This window comes from Theropithecus gelada, chromosome 1 (assembly GCF_003255815.1).
Source record: "Theropithecus gelada isolate Dixy chromosome 1, Tgel_1.0, whole genome shotgun sequence".
NCBI classification, from domain to species: Eukaryota; Metazoa; Chordata; class Mammalia; order Primates; family Cercopithecidae; genus Theropithecus; species Theropithecus gelada.
Window position 1 is genome coordinate 4,713,487 of NC_037668.1, and position 17,683 is coordinate 4,731,169.

The following is a 17,683-nucleotide window of genomic DNA, read 5'->3' on the forward strand; positions in this document are numbered from 1 at the left end:
GAAAAAGAAAAAGTAACAGAATAGGAAAAGACATTTTAAAAATATATACAAAGGACTTATTTTCCACAAGATATAAAGAAACTATTACAAATCAATATAAAAAAAGACACTCAAGATTTAACAGTTTCTTATCTGGCATGTAAAAAGCTTGGAAGTCATCACTCCATCCTAACAATAAGTAAAAACCTGAACAAACTGAAAAATCAACACTCTTCTTACATCCACCAGAGTAGTGAGGCCACAGGGCAAATCACTGCCTCCTAAATTGCAGAGACAGGCAGGCAAATGCAGGGAATCACAACTTACCAGAGCAGAAACCCATGAGCAGGAACCAGTACCAGGACACCGAAACCTGAGCTGTAATTGATGAATTGCTGGAGACTCAGTATGGACAACTCTGAGAATTAAAAACTCCAGGCAGAAGTCAGTCATGGGAGGACCCCACATATTGTGAGTTTTACCTCCTAAAGCTCACCAGGTTCTCACAGTAAGTATCAGAAAAATATCCCCTGTGCTCCTGGCTGGGGGAAGGAAAAGTAACCATTTCTTTCTTTCTTTTTTTTTTTTTTGAAACGGAGTCTCGCTCTGTCGCCCAGGCTGGAGTGCAGTGGTAGGATATCTGCTCTCTGCAAGCTCCGCCTCCCGGGTTCACGCCATTCTCCTGCCTCAGCCTCCCGAGTAGCTGGGACTACAGGCGCCCACCACCTCGCCCGGCTAGTTTTTGTATTTTTTAGTGGAGACGGGGTTTCACCGTGTTAGCCAGGATGGTCTGGATCTCCTGACCTCGCGATGCACCCGTCTCAGCCTCCCAAAGTGCTGGGATTACAGGCTTGAGCCACCGCACCCGGCCTGGTTCTAAATACACTTAAGCATTCTGTTCTTCTTAACAAGTCCTGTTCTCTTAAGAGAAACTATTTTGCCAGAACCTAAGCTTTCCCCCGCCCCCCCCCCCCCCCCCCCGCCCAGAGTCTATTCAAACTATGGGAAAGAAAATATCCAATTACAGCTCTCTGTAGCCTTTACACTGGGGAAGGGAATACTAAATTCCAGCCCACTCTAACCATCTTATCCTACCTAAGGGATAGAAGGATTGAGAAGCTTTTGTAAGGTGCACAGTCCAGAGGCACAGTCTCAGTAAATGGTAGAGACCTAGCATAGAACTACAGAATGCTGCCTCACGTCTTAACACCTTAACATATTACTAAACGCCTATTCACAGCATTTCTTTTTGTCCAATACATCGTGCCTGGCTATTAAAAAAAACCTACAAGGCACACCAAAATGCAAAGAAGACAGTTTGAAAAGCCAAAACAGGCACCAGAACCAGACTCAGATATGGCAGGGATATTGGAATTATCAGATTGGGAATTTTTAAAAACTATGATTAATATGTTAAGAGCTCTCTCTAATGGGTAGATAGCATGCAAAAACAAACTGGCAATGTTAACAAAGAGATGGAAATTCAAAGAAAGGAGAAACAAGAAATGCTAGAGATCCTGCTCCATCAATAGCCACTGTGACAAAAGGAAGAATGCCTTTGATGGGTTCGTTAGTGGACTGGGTCCAGCTGAGGAAAGAGGCTCTGCGCATAAGGCTACCTCAATAGAAACTTCCAAAACTGAAAAGCAGCCAGACATGATGGCTCATACCTGTAATCCCAGCACTTTGGGAGGCTGGGAGGATTACTTGAGCCCAGGAGTTCAAGACCAGCCTGGGCAACATAGGGAGACCCTGGCTTTACAAAAAAATGCATTTTAAATCAGCCAGGCATGGTGGCACATGCTTGTGGTCCCAGCTACTCAAGAGGCTGAGATGGGAGGTTCACTTGAGCCTAGGAGACTGAGGCTGCAATGAGCTGTGATCACACCCCTACACTCCAGTCTGGGCAATGGAGCAAGACCCTATCTCAAAAATAAAATGAAACCAAAACTGAAAAGCAAAGAGAAAAAAGACTAGAAAGAAGAAAAAGAATAACCAAGAATGGTGGGACAACTATAAAAGGTATAACATGTGTAGTGAGAATACTATAAAGATGAAAAAATAGAGAAAGGAACAGAAATATTTGAAGCAATGACTATGAATGTCCCCCAAATTAATGTTGGCCACCAAACCACAGGTCCAAGAAGTTCAATGAACACCAAGCAGGATAAACAACAAAAATGAAACCAACAACAACAAAAACACTATAACTAGGCATATCATATTTAAAACTGCAAAAAATCTAAGACTATATATATATATATATATATATACTGAAAGAAGCCAGAGATAGGAAAAAAACCCTTACTTATAGAGAAGCAAAGATAAAAATTGTATCTACCAGCTGGGCGCGATGGCTTATGCCTGTAATCCCAGCACTTTGGGAGGCTGAGGCAGGTGGATTGCTTGAGGTCAGGAGTTCTAGACTAGCCTGACCAATATGGTGAAACCCTGTCTCTACTAAAAATACAAAAATTAGCCAGGCATGGTGGCGTGCACCTGTAGTCCCAGCTACTTGGGAGGCTGAGGCAGTAGAATAGTTTGAACCCAAGAAGCAGAGGTTGCAGTGAACAGAGATCGTACCACTGCACTCTAGCCTAGGCGACAGAGAGACACTCCGCCTCAAAAAAAAAAAAATTATATCTACCTTCTCCTCAGGAACCATGCAAACAAGAAGAGAGTGGAGTAAAAAATATATATTTTAAGACAGGGTATTGCTCTATCGCCCAGGCTAGAGTACATTGGCACAATCATGGCTCACTGCAACCGTGACATCCTGGGCTCCAGCAATCATCCTGCCTCAGCCTTCTGAGTAGCTAGAACCACAGGCACACACCACCACACCTGGCTAATTATTTTATCTTATTTTTGTAGAGACAAAGTCTTTCTTTTGTAGAGAAGGGCCCAGGCTGGAGTAAAATATTTAAAGTGTTGAGAGATAAAAACCACTACCTTAGAAATCTGTACCATGTGAAATTATCCTTTAAAAATGAAGGTGAAGTAAAGACTGTCTCAGACAAACAAAAAATAAGAGAATTTGTTACCATTGGACTGGCCTTGCCAGAAATGTTAAAATAAATTCTTTAGAGAGAAGCAAAATAATAGGTCAGAAACTTGGATCTACTTAAAAGAAGAAAGAACATCAGAGAAGGAACAAGTAAAGGTGAAACAAAAACTTTTCTTTTCATACTCTTAGTTGTTCTAACAGATAACAGTTTCTTCAAAATAAAAATAGCAACAGTATATTTGATTATGTATGCTTATATATATTCATATGCTTATGTACAAGTGAAATAAATGATAGAAATAATACAAGGGATTAGAGGGAGGAACTGGTATTATTTTATTATTACAGGTACTCACCCTACAGATGAAGCAGTATAGTATCATTTGAAAGTGGATTTGGGTTAGTTATAAATGTTTATTCTGACCACTAAGCAATGTGAAAAAATAAGTATAACTAATATGCTAAGAAAGGAGGGAAAATTGAATCATATGAAATGTTTATTTAAAACCACAAAAGGCAGATAAAAGAGCAGAAGACAAAAATAGGTACAAAGGACAAAAACAACAACAGAAAACAGTAACAAATATGTTAGATATAAATCCAGCTGTATCAATAATCACTTTAAAGCACAATGGTCTGAATACACCAATTTGATGACAGAGATTGTCAGAGTGATCAAATAACAAGACCCAACAATACTTGTTGTCTATAAGAAATCAAATATAAACAAAAACACTATCTTCATCTCTTTTGCTGCCGTAATAAAATAGCACAGATTGGGCAGTTTATAAAGAACAGAAATTTATGTCTCACAGTTCTGCAGGTTGGGAAGTCCAAGATCAAGGTGCTGGCAGGTTCCCTGTCTGGTGAGGGCCAGGTGCCTTGAACACCGAATCCTCCAGAGTGGAGGACTGCTGGATCTTCACATGGCAGAAGGGCAAAAAGGATAAACTCCCTCTGTCAAGCCCTTATATAAGGGCATCTAATCCGTTTCATGAGGACTCCACCCTCATAACTTAATTACTTCCCAAAGGCGCCACCTTTCATGGTGTCATACTAATAATGACATTAAGTTTCAACATGAATTCCATGGAGGATGGGGGGTGTTTGTTTCTGTTTTGTAGAGACAGGGTCCCCCTCTGTCGTCCAGGCTAGAGTACGGGGGTGTAATCATAGCTCACTGCAAGCCTCGTCCTCCTGGGCTCGAGGAATCATCCTGCTTTAGCTTCCTGAGTAGCTAGGACTACAGACATTTGCCAGCACTCCTGGCTAAGTTTCAACATGACTTTTAGAAGGTACACATTCAAATTTTAGAAGGGACACATTCTGCCTCTGGCCCCCACAAAGTCATGTCCTTCCCATGTGTAAAACATTCATTCCATTCCAACAGCCCCCAAGTCTTAACTCATTCCAGCATCAACTCAAAAGTCTAAGGTCCACGGTCTCATCTAAATCACATATGAGTGAGACTCAATGCATGATTCATCCTGAGGCAAATTTCCCTCCAGCTGTGACCCTACAAAACCAAACAACTTACATGTTTCCAAAATACAATAGTGGGACAGGTGTAAGACAGACATTTCTTTTTTTTCTTTTTTCTTTTTTTTTTTTTTTTTTGAGACGGAGTTTCATTCTTGTTGCCCAGGCTGGAGTGCAATGGTGCAATCTTGGCTCACCACAACCTCCTCCTCCTGGGTTCAAGCGATTCTCCTGCCTCAGCCTCCCGAGTAACTGGGATTACAGGCGTGTACCACTACGCCCAGCTACTTTTGTAATTTTGGTAGAGACAGGGCTTCTCCATGTTGGTTGGGCTGGTCTCCAACTCCCGATCTCAGGTGATCTACCTGCCTCGGCCTCCCAAAGTGCTGGATTACAGGCGTAAGACACTGTGCTCAGCCCAGGACTGACATTTCTAGTCCAAACTGGAGCAATAAGAAAGAAGGAGTAACAGGTCCCAAGTAAGTCTAAAACCCAAGGCAAACAACATTAAATCCTAAGACTGGAGAATAATCTTTGACTCCATGTCCTCCCTTCCAGACACACTTCCCACAGGAGTTGGGCTCCCGAGCCCCTGAGCAGCCCCACTCCCACAGTTTTGCTGGGCCCAGCCTACACAGCAGCTCCTATGGGTTGGAATAGGGTACCTGTGGCTTTCCCAAGGCTGGCATCACAAGTCCATGACTCAATGGGTCTGAGGTCTCAGGGGTGGTCCTGCCCCCACAATTCTACTAGGTATTGCCTTCGTGCAGGATCTCCGTGGCAGCCCTGTTCCTGCAGCAAGTCTTTGCCTGGGCCCTGGGTTGTCTGAGGCATCCTTTCAAATCTAGATGGAGGTAGCCATGCCTCCACAGCTCTTGCACTGTGCACCCTGCAGAATTAGCACTACGTGGACGCTGCCAAGGTTTATGGCTTGTGTCTTCCAGCTGCACCCAGGCTCACATAGCAAAAATTTTAAATGGCCCTGGGCAGGAAATCCTGAGGTCCCACAGGTGCCCTAGGCACTCCCCCAATACCATTCTGCTTCTAAGGCCCTACCACTCAAAGCCTGTGATGGGCACAGCAGCCACAAAGACCTCCAAAATGCCTTTGGGTCATTCTCCCATTGTCTTGATGAATACCACCTGACTTCCTTCTATCCTTATTAATCTCCTTATCAAACAGTCACTTGGCCACACCTTTGATTTTCTCTCTAAACATGCTTTTTTATTCTTTACATGGTGAGGCTGAGAATTTTCCAAATCTCTACATTTTGCTTCTCTTTTTTATTAAGAAATTCCATCTTAAAATCATTTCTCGGTTTGCATTTTACTATAAGCAGGTAGCACCCTGAGCACTTTGCTGCTTAGAGATTCCTTCCACCAAATATCCTAGTTCACCACTCTTTTTTTTGTTTGTTTGTTTGTTTTTAAGTTCTGGGATACATGTGCAGAATGTGCAGGTTTGTTATATAGGTATACATGTGCCATGGTGGTTTGGTGCACCTGTCAACCCATCATCTAGATTTTAAGCCCCTCATGCATTAGATATTTGTCCTAACGATCTCCCTCCCCTTTCCCTCCCAGCCCCCAATAGGCCCCGGTGTGTGTTGTTCCCCTCCTTGTGTCCAACTCCCACTTATGAGTGAGAACACGCAGTGTTTCTTTTTCTGTTCCTGTGTTAGTTTGCAGAGAATGGTGGCTTCCAGCTCCATCCATGTCCCTGTAAAGGACATGATCTCATTCCTTTTTTTTTGTTTTTGTTTTTGTTTTTGTTTTTGAGGCAGAGTCTCACTCTGTCACCCAGGCTGGAGTGCAGTGGTGCCATCTCGGCTCACTGCAACCTCCACCTCCTGGGCTCAAGTGATTCTCCTGCCTCAGCCTCCTGAGTAGCTGGGATTACAGGCTAATTTTTGTATTTTTAGTAGAGACAGGGTTTCACCATGTTGGCCAGGCTGGTCTCAAACTCCTGACCTCAGGTGATCCACCCACCTCCGCCTCCCAAAGTGCTGGGATTACAGACCTGAGCCACCACACCCGGCCAATCTCATTTTTTTTTTATGGCTGCACTAGTTCACCACTCTTAAGTTTTGCCTTCCACTGAGTTCTAGGACACGGACATAACATGGCCAAGTTCTTTGCCACTTTGTAACAAAAATGGCCTTTCCTCCAGTTTCCAATTGGAAATTGGCAAATGTTTCTCATTTCCATCTGAGGCCTCATCAGAATAGTCTTCACTGTCCATATTTGTACCAGCATTCTGATCATGATCACTTAGGTAATCATTAAGAGAGAAGCTTTCCCTACATAGCTCTTCTTTTCTGAGCCTTTAGTGTAATAGAATCGCCCTTAATACTCCATTCACACCAATGTAAGTTTTTCCATCATTCACGTCAAAACCATTCCAGCCTCTATCCATTACCCAGTTTCAAAGCCGCTTTCCAGCTGGGCGCGGTGGATCACACCTGTAATCCCAGCACTTTGGGAGGCCGAGGCAGGTGGATCACGAGGTCAGGAGTTCGAGACCAGCCTGACCAATATGGTGAAACCCTGTCTCTACTAAAAATACAAAAATTAGCCAGGCATGGTGGCGCACGCCTGTAATCCCAGTTACTAAGGAGGCTGAGGCAGGAGAATGGCTTGAACCCGGGAGGTGGAGGTTGCAGTGAGCCGAGATCGCGCCACTGCGCTCCAGCCTGGGCGACAGAGCAAGACTCTGTCTCAAAAAAAAAAAAAAAGCCACTTCCACTAAGACCAAAACAATGCACCTCTCCACAATCTCTTCCAGAAGACAGAAGCAGAGGAAATACTTCCTAACTTATTCTATAAGTCCAGCATTACTGTAATACCAAAACCAGACAATGACATTATAAGAAAACTACAGACTAATATCTCTCATGAACACAGATGCAAAAATCCACAAAATATAAGCAAATCAAGTCCAATAATGTATGAAAAGAATTCACCAACAGGGATTTATCCCAGATATGCAAGGCTGATTCAACATTTGAAAATCAATTAATATACCCTATCACATTAACAGTCTAAAAAGGAAAAATCACATGATCATATCAATAAATGCAAAAAAAAAATTCAGCAAAACCCAACACCCATTCATGATACTCTCATCAACTAGGAATAGCGGTAAACTTCCTCAACTTGATAAAAAAAAACATGTACAAAAACCCTATAGCTAACATATTTAATGTCAAACGTACTTACTAAATCAGAGTGTTATCATTGCATAGTGGAAACTCAGGTTGCTATGCAGGGGTGAAGATATTTCATCTGAAGGAAAAATAACACAGACTCCAGAATCGTTTCTAGTCATCCAACAATCATTTATTGTTCACTATTCTAGGAGTTGTAACACTTCTCAATATGTTCAGGAGAAATGAGAGGAGTAACTGTCTCATTACTAAATAATTGTGCACAGTGGGAGTAGAATGTCTTGACCATTAACTGCACAAAGCTGCTATGAGCAGAGGCACGATGGTCATGTTGACATGAACCAGGAAGTCTTAAAAGGGTAGATGGTTGGGGAAAAAGTGAGTGTATGATGACAGGCATAATCAGAGAACTCACAAGAGATGTCAAATTTAGGAACTTTGAATTGAGGATCTCAAATCACAGTAATGGATAACATTGCTAAGGTAGTGGCTCTCAAAGAGGTTCATAGTAATATTAAGCTGTTATTTGTTCTTGCTTCCCTCCTTCTCTCATGGGTGTACAATGGAGTTTTCCAGAGGGTACATTATCACACCAGACTGAATGTAGAAGCACATAAGAGAATTCTATTAAGCCAGACATTAAAGATAGAGTATTTGCAAAAATGTTAAATAATGCCACTCTTTTCACTCTTTTTGTTTTGGAAATTATAGGTATTTTCCCATAAAAATATGGTATTAATATTAACAAGTATTGGGGTTATTATTGCTAATAAACAAATTAAAATTAAAATAAATATTTTTAAATGTTTCCATTTTGATCTTATAAAATACATTTAAAGCCAGGTGCAGTGGCTCATGCCTATAATCCCAGAACGTTGGGAGGTTGAAGCAGGAGGATTGCTTTAGCCCAGGAGTTCAAGACCAGCCTGGGCAACATAGTGAGACCTCGTCTCTAAAAAAAAAAAAAATTTTAAATTAGTTAGGCATGGTGGTGCACACCTGTAGTCCCTGCTAATCAGGAGACTAAGGAGGGAGGGTGGCTTGAGCCCAGGAGTTCAGGGCAAGCCATGATCGTGCCACTACACTCCAGCTTGGGCGCGAGAGCAAGGCCCTGTCTCAAAAAATAAAAATAAAATAAAATCTTATATTTTAGTCTTTAGATTTACAGAAAAATTGCAAGGATAGTACAAAGTGCCCTTATATCCCAGTTTTCCCGATTATAAACATCTTTCTTACACTACAAATGTATGGCACAGTTGTCACAATCCTGGACCAATACTAATACATTAATATTAAATAAGTCCATACTTTGTTCAGAACTCCTCAGTTTTTCCCCAATGTCCTTTTCCTTTTGCAGGATCCTATCCAAGATATAATATTACATTTACTTGTCATGTCTCCTTAGGCGCCTCCTGGCTGTGTAAGTTTCTCAGACTTTCCTTGTTTTTGATGACCTTGACAATTTTGAGGAGTGCTAGTCAGGTATTTTGTAGAATGTTCTCCTGGTGGAATTTACCAGGTGTTTTTCTCATGATTAGACTCGGGTTATGGGGAGGAGGACCACAGAGGGAAAGTGTTGTTTTACAGTATCATTTCAAGGGTACATACTACCAACCTGACACTGGTATGTTGACCTTGATCACGCAGTGAGGTTGTATTTGTCAGCTTTCTCCACTGTGAAGTTGCTTTTCCCCTCCACACTCCCCGTCTGTACTATACGCTTGGAAAGAGGTCACAATGCATAGCCCGCACTTAAGTGGTAGGGAGTCGTATTTCACCTCCTTCAGGGCAGAATACCCACATACATTATTTGGAAGTCTGTATGGGAAATTTGTCTCTTCTCTTCCATTTGTTTATTCATTCAATCATGTATTTGTATCAGCATGGACTTATGTATATTTAATTTTATGCTTTGGGTTACAATCGAAAACTATTTTATTTTGTTGCGCAAATTGTCCAGTTTTGGCCACTGGGAACTTTTCAGTTGGCTCCTTCTTATGTTAATTTTTAACATGGATAGCTGTTACCCACATAAAGAAAAGCTCTTTGGGGTCCTCGATAATGTGTGAGTGTAAAGAGCTCCTAAGACCAAAATGTTTGAGAACCACCGCTCTAGGGATCCTCTGGCTGACCCGAATCCCCGGTGTGTGTGCGCGCCTCGTCTGCAGGCGGGAGTTGTGGTCTGGTAGAAGCAAAGTAGGCCACACTCGCCTGCCCTTGGGAACCCCCACTTCTCCGTGCCACGCCCGCTCCTAAGGTTTTCTCCCGGTCTGAAACGCGGGGGTCCCCAAGAAGACGAAGCTCAGGCTGCCATGCGTTTCCCGCGAACGCCACGGCGCGGCGCCCGGCTCACAGGGCGAGTCGCCCACCCGCGAGTCGGGAAGGGCCCGGCATCTTGGCTAAAGCTCAGCGTTCTCCTCTGGGGCTGGGGCCCTGGCCAGGCCTGGTCTGAGCGGTCTCCCCTCACTCTGCGGCTCGCTCTCCCGGGCTACTCCGGCGCGCAGGTGCTGCGCCCGCGGGAGAGAGCGATCCTGCGGCCGTCGCGGACACCGGGAGGAGCCGCCCAGCTCTCCTCTCGGGAGCGCGTCTCAGTGCCCTCCAGCTGCCGGTCCCTGCTGAAAGCATCCGGACAGCTCCCCGGGCCGCGGCCCTGGGGCCCGCCAGAGCCCTGCCCTGCACCCCACTCTTTCCTCTCTGGCCCGGAGGGCTGCGCCGGGCAGACCCTTTCCTCTGCAAGACAGAGACGAGCAGCGATAAACGGCTAAAGCTGGAGACCTGGCTAATTGATACAATAAGTTCTCTAATTGCCTCGAAAATAAGGTAATGATTTGACAGAGGGAATGCTTTGATCTTATCAGGCAAGAGAGACCTCTCCAAAGGAAACCTCAGAGAAGGGCTGGAGGCCTCGGACTTGGGGGTGTAAAGCCCAGTGCTTTCCCCACCCTCCCCCAACCCTGCGTGTCCACGGTCCCCAGCCTCACCCTCCGGCTTTTCACGGAAAGACCCTTCTCCTGTGATGACTGGAGGAGAGTATACACATACATAACACATGGGTTAGGAGAGGAGGAGGGGGTGGGTTCTGGGTTTTTCAGGAACAGGACGGCTGAAATGATTGGTCCAGTTTTAGAGAGGCTATAGAGAAGGAAATTGGGGGAGAGGGGATTACAGACAGGGACTATGGAAAACCTGACTTGGCTCAAGTCTGATGATGTTTCTTACACAGTGAGGGCTGCTGATTTGAGCTTTTCAGGCAGGAGGGAGTAACAAAGGGAGGAGAACTTTGAGTGTCCTGCCTTCTCCAAGAATCTGCACACACACTCACACACACACCATTGCTCTGCGCTGTGGGTGTCCCTGCCTGGCAGAGGCCCCAGCACAAAGAGGATTAGAGAGATGAGCTAATCTGGTTTGTATCCCAGACATGGCCCCAGAAAGGGACCTTGTCCACCCTGATATGTAAGGATGTGAAGGAGTGAGGAGTCTTTCTTTGGGGGCCTGCTGGCTGACAGTACCAGAGACCCCACTCCACTGGAGTCCCTAGGATACTGCAGTCCTGACTTCAGGGTCACATTTAGGAAGCAGAAAGACAGTCCTACAGAAGGAACTAGATCTCTACCCTACTTGTTTCACCAGTGGGGAAACTGAGGCCTGAACTGGGAAAGTGATTTACAGAGTCATGCCAATAGTGCATGGCTGAGTTGGGGGAAAAACCCCTCAGGTTTTCTGACTTTTTCTGGTCCAGTGCTCCCTGTACCGTGTTGCAGGAGCTGCAAGGGGGAGGTATGAGACAGAGAGAGGGCAACAGAAAGAGAGAGACAAAGACAAAAGCAAAGATTCACACCAAGGAAAATAGAGGGGCGCGCACCCACACACACATGCACAGAGAGACGGAGAAAGACACAGAGAGTGAGAAAAGACATGGAGAGACAGGTGGAGAGAGTGAAGAAAGAGCAAGACAAACGGTCATACAGATTCATACAGAGAGATACACACGGAGAGACAGGGAGTGACACAATCTGACGGAGACAGGCAAGAGACAGGGATTCAGAAAGAGAAGGACAGAGACATTCAGACAGGGAGGGGGAGGCAGGCCAACTTAGACACAGAGAGACAAATGAAGACAGGGAGATAAACACAAGAGACAGATGCAAATAGAAGCAGAATGACAGAAACATGAGCCAGAGAGAGACCCAGTGAGATGGAGACTCAGAGAAGAGACATGGGGAGAGTAAGAGAACAAGAGGCAGAGTGAACTGAGGAAGGCAGAGTGGGAGGGAGGCAGGCCATGCCCTCTGCAGATATTTGTCCATTGGAAACAACTCTCACTTATCATTCTAGGGCCCAGAACAGGTGGTAGGGAGAGAAAGAGAGCTCAGTGCTTAGCCTGTGTGATACAGGCAGATTGGGAACCCTCCCTTGGGGAGAGGCTGGTCAGTGACCACCCAGGATCCCAGCAGCACACCCACTGGCCTCACACAGAACCTGGGCCACCCGCCCAGAATGGCCGTCAGCCCGCCCACCGCCTGGCTCCAGTCTGATTACAGCCAAAGTGCCAAAAGGCTCCAGACACCCCCATTCCCTGCCCCCATCATCTCACCTCCCCAAGCCTCCTCTCTTCCTTCCCCTTTAGATCCCTCTCTTCCTTTCTTCCTGGTCCTCAGGGGAGCAGTTTGTGCCCCAGTTTAGCCACTAGCTGTGAGGAAAGGGGTCCTCGTCCGTCAAGCCCCCTTTCCTGGTTTGGGGCTGGATGCTCCTTCCCTCCAAAGCCCTCTTGGTCTGGCCTCTTTGAGACACGTTCCACGCCTCGCCTAAGAGCTCATAAATACCAAGGAGAGGCCAGCCAGGCTGTGTACAAAGCGTGGATCCCCACTCTCCCCCCTGCCCCCCCACCCTTTAACAGCTCCTGGGTTCCTCCCAAGCTTCCTTTACTTCCCCAGACACCTGCATGGGGTGGCAGGGCAAGAGGTGAGGCATTAGTTACCTGTGTGAACCTGGCCCTATTTCAAATAAGACCTGCCTCGGTTTGCAAAGAAATCTCAGGAAAGGCGTCTCAGGGCCCCTTGTGCAAGCAGCAGGCTCAGGAATTCCTTGACTCCCATCCAAACCTCCCCCCAGCCCCTTCTTGGCCTTTCTCTCTGCTCATTACCATCCACACCACCTCCCACCCACCGGGAAAAAGAGAAGGTCATCGCCAAAGGGGCCCAGGGAAGGGGAGCCTTCTGGAGGATAGAGCAGGGCGGGGTAAGAGCTGTTTACCCACACCCCAGCTCCCCTTAGCTCATCTCCCCTCCCATCCAAGGGCCAGCAAAAATTCAAAATCATTCAGCCACGCATAGCTGAGAACAGAGTGAAGAGAAATCTTAACTCTGCCCCACGAGAGAGCAGAGCATAAGGTGATATCAAGGGTGAGAGTGGACCCTTCTTCTTTGATCACCCACTTTCGAAAGGACAGAAGGAGGCGCTAGTGCCACTATGAGGAAGAGGGTGGACCCGACTCTGCTGGCTGGGTAGACCTGGCAGCCTTGAGGGGACCTGGGATTCTTTCTCAGGTCTCTGCTGATACAGTTCACCATGTCTGCAGCACGACCCTTGAACCTCAGCAGAGCCTAGTGTGCCACCAGCAGACAGTTTTATTATATTTCCATGAAAATGCCTTGGGCGTAATGCCTTTTGCTCCTTGTTATTTAGGATACCCTGGCCAGTGTTGGGCACACAGCAGGTGCTCAGTAAGTGCTGACTTGACTCCATGCAGGGTTCTGCAGACCAGAACTTAACTCTCAGACCAGTGACTCCTCCCTCTGGCTCCCAGAAGTGAGAGTGACAGTGTGTGGAATAAAATGAAGATGCAGGTCAGGAGCTAGCTTGAGCCTCTGGCCTTGACCCTCTGCCTGGCAGCCCCACAACAGGCCTTTGCGTGAGGAGCTGAGCTCTCCAGTAGTGTCTAGGACCTTGAGACTGGAAGTTTATTTTGAGATTTGAAGCTCCAAAGAGGCAGATCCCGGAAAACCTCTTCTCTGGCTCCATATTTGTTCTCTAGTTAAGTGGTTGAGTGCAGCTCTTGCAGTCAGCTGGCTCCTGCAGCCTGGAATTCCTCCTGGGGAGCGGAGGACTCAGAGGAGAGGGGACGAAGCAGCAGAAGGAGCCAAGCCCCAGCCTAGGTTGTCCACTCTGGGGGCAGAGGTGACTTGTAAACCTTAGAGAGAAATCTAGTCCCCTCACCCACTTCCTTCCCTCTCAGAGCTGCTGATGTTTCTGGCCACCCCCTGCCCCTGGCCCCCACCGCCCTTCAGCTCAGAAACATGCTTTTAATTTTTTTTAAATTTCTATTTATTTATTTTGAGACAGGGTCTCACTCTGTTGCCCAGGATGGAGTGCAGTGGTGCATTCATGCCTCACTGCAGCCTTGACCTCCTGGGCGTAAACTATCCTGTTGCCTCAGTCTCTCAAGTAGCTGGGACCACAGGTGTGCGTGACCACACCTGAGTAATTTAAAAATTTTGGGGGGGTCTCACCGTATTGAACAGGCTAGTCTCTAACTCCTGTGCTCCAGCCATCCTCCCACCTCGGCCTCCCAATGTGCTGGGATTATAGGCGTAAGTCACCAAGCCTGGGCCTCAAAAACATGCTTTAATACTTGAGCATCTATGTTGTGCCAAGACACAGTCCCACTTGACTATAAAGACAGCTCAGGCCAAAGAAGGGGCCTCTGAAGTGATTTGGGGGCTCATGTGGGCGAGTCCACTCTAGGTTAGGGCTGATGTGATCATATTCAGCCAACTTTCTCTCTCCCCGCTCTTCCCACCAACCCCAGGCCCATATGTAGAAATAAACACAGGGCCAGAGTCACACCCAGGTCTAAACACACAGGGGAGTCTGGGAGAGGCTGCTGGAGCTCCAAGACTGCCCTGTGTAGGGATGGGGCCGGGCTGGGAGGAGGTGAAAGAGTGGTCCAAGGAAAGGGGCCCAGCCAAGAATGAGCCTGGGCTCATTCCTCTCCCACCTGCCCCTCTCAGGAAAACTAGGCACAGCGTCTGTGCCTTTCTAAGGAAACAGCCGGGCCAACTGGAGCCCGCCTGACAAAAAGAAAGGGAGAGAAGGGGAAGAAAACAAGTTAGCTGGTTGGTCACAAAGGATATAGTCCCAGTTTCTGTGCCAGGAAGTCGACCCTGAGAGGTCTCTGTATTCAGTCCACTCCAACTCCCATCCAACTCCAGCCCAGCCCCCACTTTCCACCCAAGTGGGGAGCACTGCCTCCCATTCATGACTTGGAGCACCTCAGGGACTCATCTGAATTCTCTTCCTCCGTGGCACACTCCGCTCCAGCTGGATGGCCTTTTCGATAGCCGTCATACACCAGCCCACTCCTGCCTTTGGGTCCCTGTACCGACTCTGCACTCGGCTTGGGATGCTCTTCACCAGGAAGCTGCCTGGCTCATTTCCTCACCTCCTTCAAATCTCTGTTTGAATGTCACCTTAATGAGGCCTACCCTGATCACCCTAGTTGCAACTGTAACCATCCCCTTGATTGTGCTCTCTTTACCACTGCACTTACTACTTTCTAACATGCTCTGTTTTACTTCTGATGTTTATTGTTTACGGTCTATCCTCCTGCAATAGAATGCAAACTCCATGAGGGCATAGATTGTTCACCAATGTGCCCCTAATGCCTAGCACAGTCCTGGCATGCGATAGGAAATAAGTATTTGTTAAATCAATGAATGCACTCAGCACCTTACCACAGAAAGTGGGGGTAAAGGAGTGTCACTGTAGGTTGGGGACAGGAGAGAAGTGCTTGCAGCTCCTTCCCGCTCTGCCCACCTGGCCATCACCCACAGAAGATGGGGCTGTGGAGTGACGGGCGCTAGGACCAGGAGGCGGTGGGAGATAGGATAAAAGTTCCTCTGAAACCATCTCCACTATCTCTGTCTCTGAGATGTCTGCCCTGTGTAGGGATGGGGCCCGGCAGGGAGGAGGTGAAAGAGTGGTCCAAGGAAAGGGGCCCAACCAATAATGAGCCTGGGCTCATTCCTCTCCCACCTGCCCCGCTCGAGAAAACTTTAGGTTCCTCTGAACCTAAGCCAGCTGCACCCCATCTGCTTACACTCGGGAGGCACCTCTAACGCCACCACCGCCCCCAACCCCCAGCCAAGGACTGACAGTGAATTTGGGGTTGGGGAGCATCGGCAGTAACTAGTTAGTTGTTTACACCAGGACTTTAAAATCACATGAGGAGGCAGGAAAGACACCTGCGAGGTGGGAGAAACTGAGGCTGAAGAAGGGACTGGAGCGGGACCCCAGGTGAACTCTGAACTCTCCAAGTTGGAAGGCCAAGAATTTTAAAAAGAATTTTAGTTCCAAGGGCCACTGTGCCCGCAGGGGCTGTACCTGCTATCCTGGGAGGTTTGAGGGTTGGGGTAGTGGAGAGAGGAGAGTCACTTATGGCAGACTGCACCTCCCCACCCCTTCCCGATTTACCACGCCCCCAGGCGATCTGCGGGCGGAGGGAGGGTGAGAGAGCAGTGGGGAGGAGGCACGATGGGAAGGCGAAGGAGGGAAAAAGCTCCAGGGCTTCCACCCTCTCGGCAGGACCCCCACCCTGGCCTCTGGTGCGGGAAAACCTTCCAGCTGTTTCTGATTCTTTCATACTCTCAGCCCCGCCCGAGAGGGTGGAGGACCGAGGCACAGAGGGGGAGCGGGGAGAGACTGAGCTCCGCCGAGCCCAGGCGTAAGGGGCGGGGAGTCCGCAGGTGCCCCCTTAACGTCTGCAGTCGATTCCCGGTCCGTAAAGAAAAGCACCCGGGCCGCGCAGGCCGGGCAGGCAGGAGCCAGGTCTAAACGTGATGCGTTGGGGGTGGGGGGTGCAGTGGGTCGGAGGAAGCAGGGCGATGAGCTCTAGCTGAAAGCATCCCCTGCCCGAAGCCGACTGCCCACGGCGTCCCTGTAGGCAGTGTTGAAAAGGTAGTCAAGACCCCCAACTCCCGGTGGCAGGGACTCCACCCATTTCACAGAAGCGCAAGGATGGAGGAAATGAGTGCATCCTCCGTGCTCAGCGCCAGTGTCACTGTAGGTTGGGGACAGGAGGGAAGTGCCCGCATCCCCTTGTTCCGCCAGCCTGGCCGTCACCCACAGAAGTGGGGCTGCCGATTGAAGGGCGCTAGGACCCGGTGGCGCGGTGTCGGCAGGGACTGGGCGCTCCGGGCGCAGGAGGGAGCCGCGGCGCCCCGTCGCAGCCCGCGGGAGCAGGTGGGGGAGCGGTGCGGTGGCGCGCTGGAGCCCCGAGGGGCGGAGGCGGCCGCTACACCTAGGGCGCCGCGGAGCGCCCCGGGCTTGGCGCGGGCGGAGCCGCCCTAAGGGCCGCGCGTGTCCCCGGCCTCGGCCCCGCCCCGCCCCGTCCAATGAGAGCCCGCGGCCGAAGGGGCTGTCCGCACACTAGGCCCGCAGCTCCCTTCTGCGCCGCAGACCCCCTGACATCGCACCCGGTGCTCAGGCAGCGGGCCCCAGATCCCGGGTTCGGCGCGCCGTCGTCGGCTTCCGGACACTGCAACTTGCGCCCCTCTCTGGGACCCTGCTCCCGGGCTCTGGACCCCAGGTGACCCTAGGTCCCCAGCCGCCGGCGAACCCCATGGCCCCCCAGGGAGGTGAGGTAGGAGCAGCGTGAGTACCCCCTAGAAGGTGCCCCGTCCACGCCCCTCCGGGCTGCGCGGCGGGAGTCTTCGGGGAGCTATGCTGAGACCGGGTGGTGCGGAGGAAGCTGCGCAGCTCCCGCTTCGGCGCGCCCGCGCCCCGGTCCCTGTGCCCTCGCCTGCGGCCCCCGACGGCTCCCGGGCTTCGGCCCGCCTAGGTCTTGCCTGCCTTCTGCTCCTGCTGCTGCTGACGCTGCCGGCCCGCGTAGACACGTCCTGGTGGTAAGTGGGGCTCTTAGGCTGGGCGGGTGAGGCGCTTGGTAGGAGAGGCCCGGAGGCGCCTGGAGGGATTGGCTGCTCACTGGACCAGGCTGTCGCTTCGACGGAGTTGGAGAACATTCGGGCAGGACTGTCACTGAAATCTGAAGT

The 17,683-nt window shown here is 49.0% G+C and overlaps 1 protein-coding gene across 3 annotated transcripts in view; it reads left to right on the forward strand.

Moving 5' to 3' along the window:
* Positions 1-17,683, forward strand: part of WNT2B (Wnt family member 2B) — a 63,400-nt gene that overhangs the window by 33,714 nt on the left and 12,003 nt on the right. The window contains exon 1 of one of the 3 annotated variants that reach the window (XM_025374280.1): positions 16,812-17,536. The exons of the other annotated variants lie outside the window; for them this stretch is intronic. Coding sequence (XP_025230065.1) covers positions 17,355-17,536 — 182 coding nt within the window. The 5' untranslated portion in view covers positions 16,812-17,354. Of the gene's footprint in view, positions 1-16,811; positions 17,537-17,683 lie in introns of those variants that run through there. 3 annotated transcript variants of the gene reach the window in all.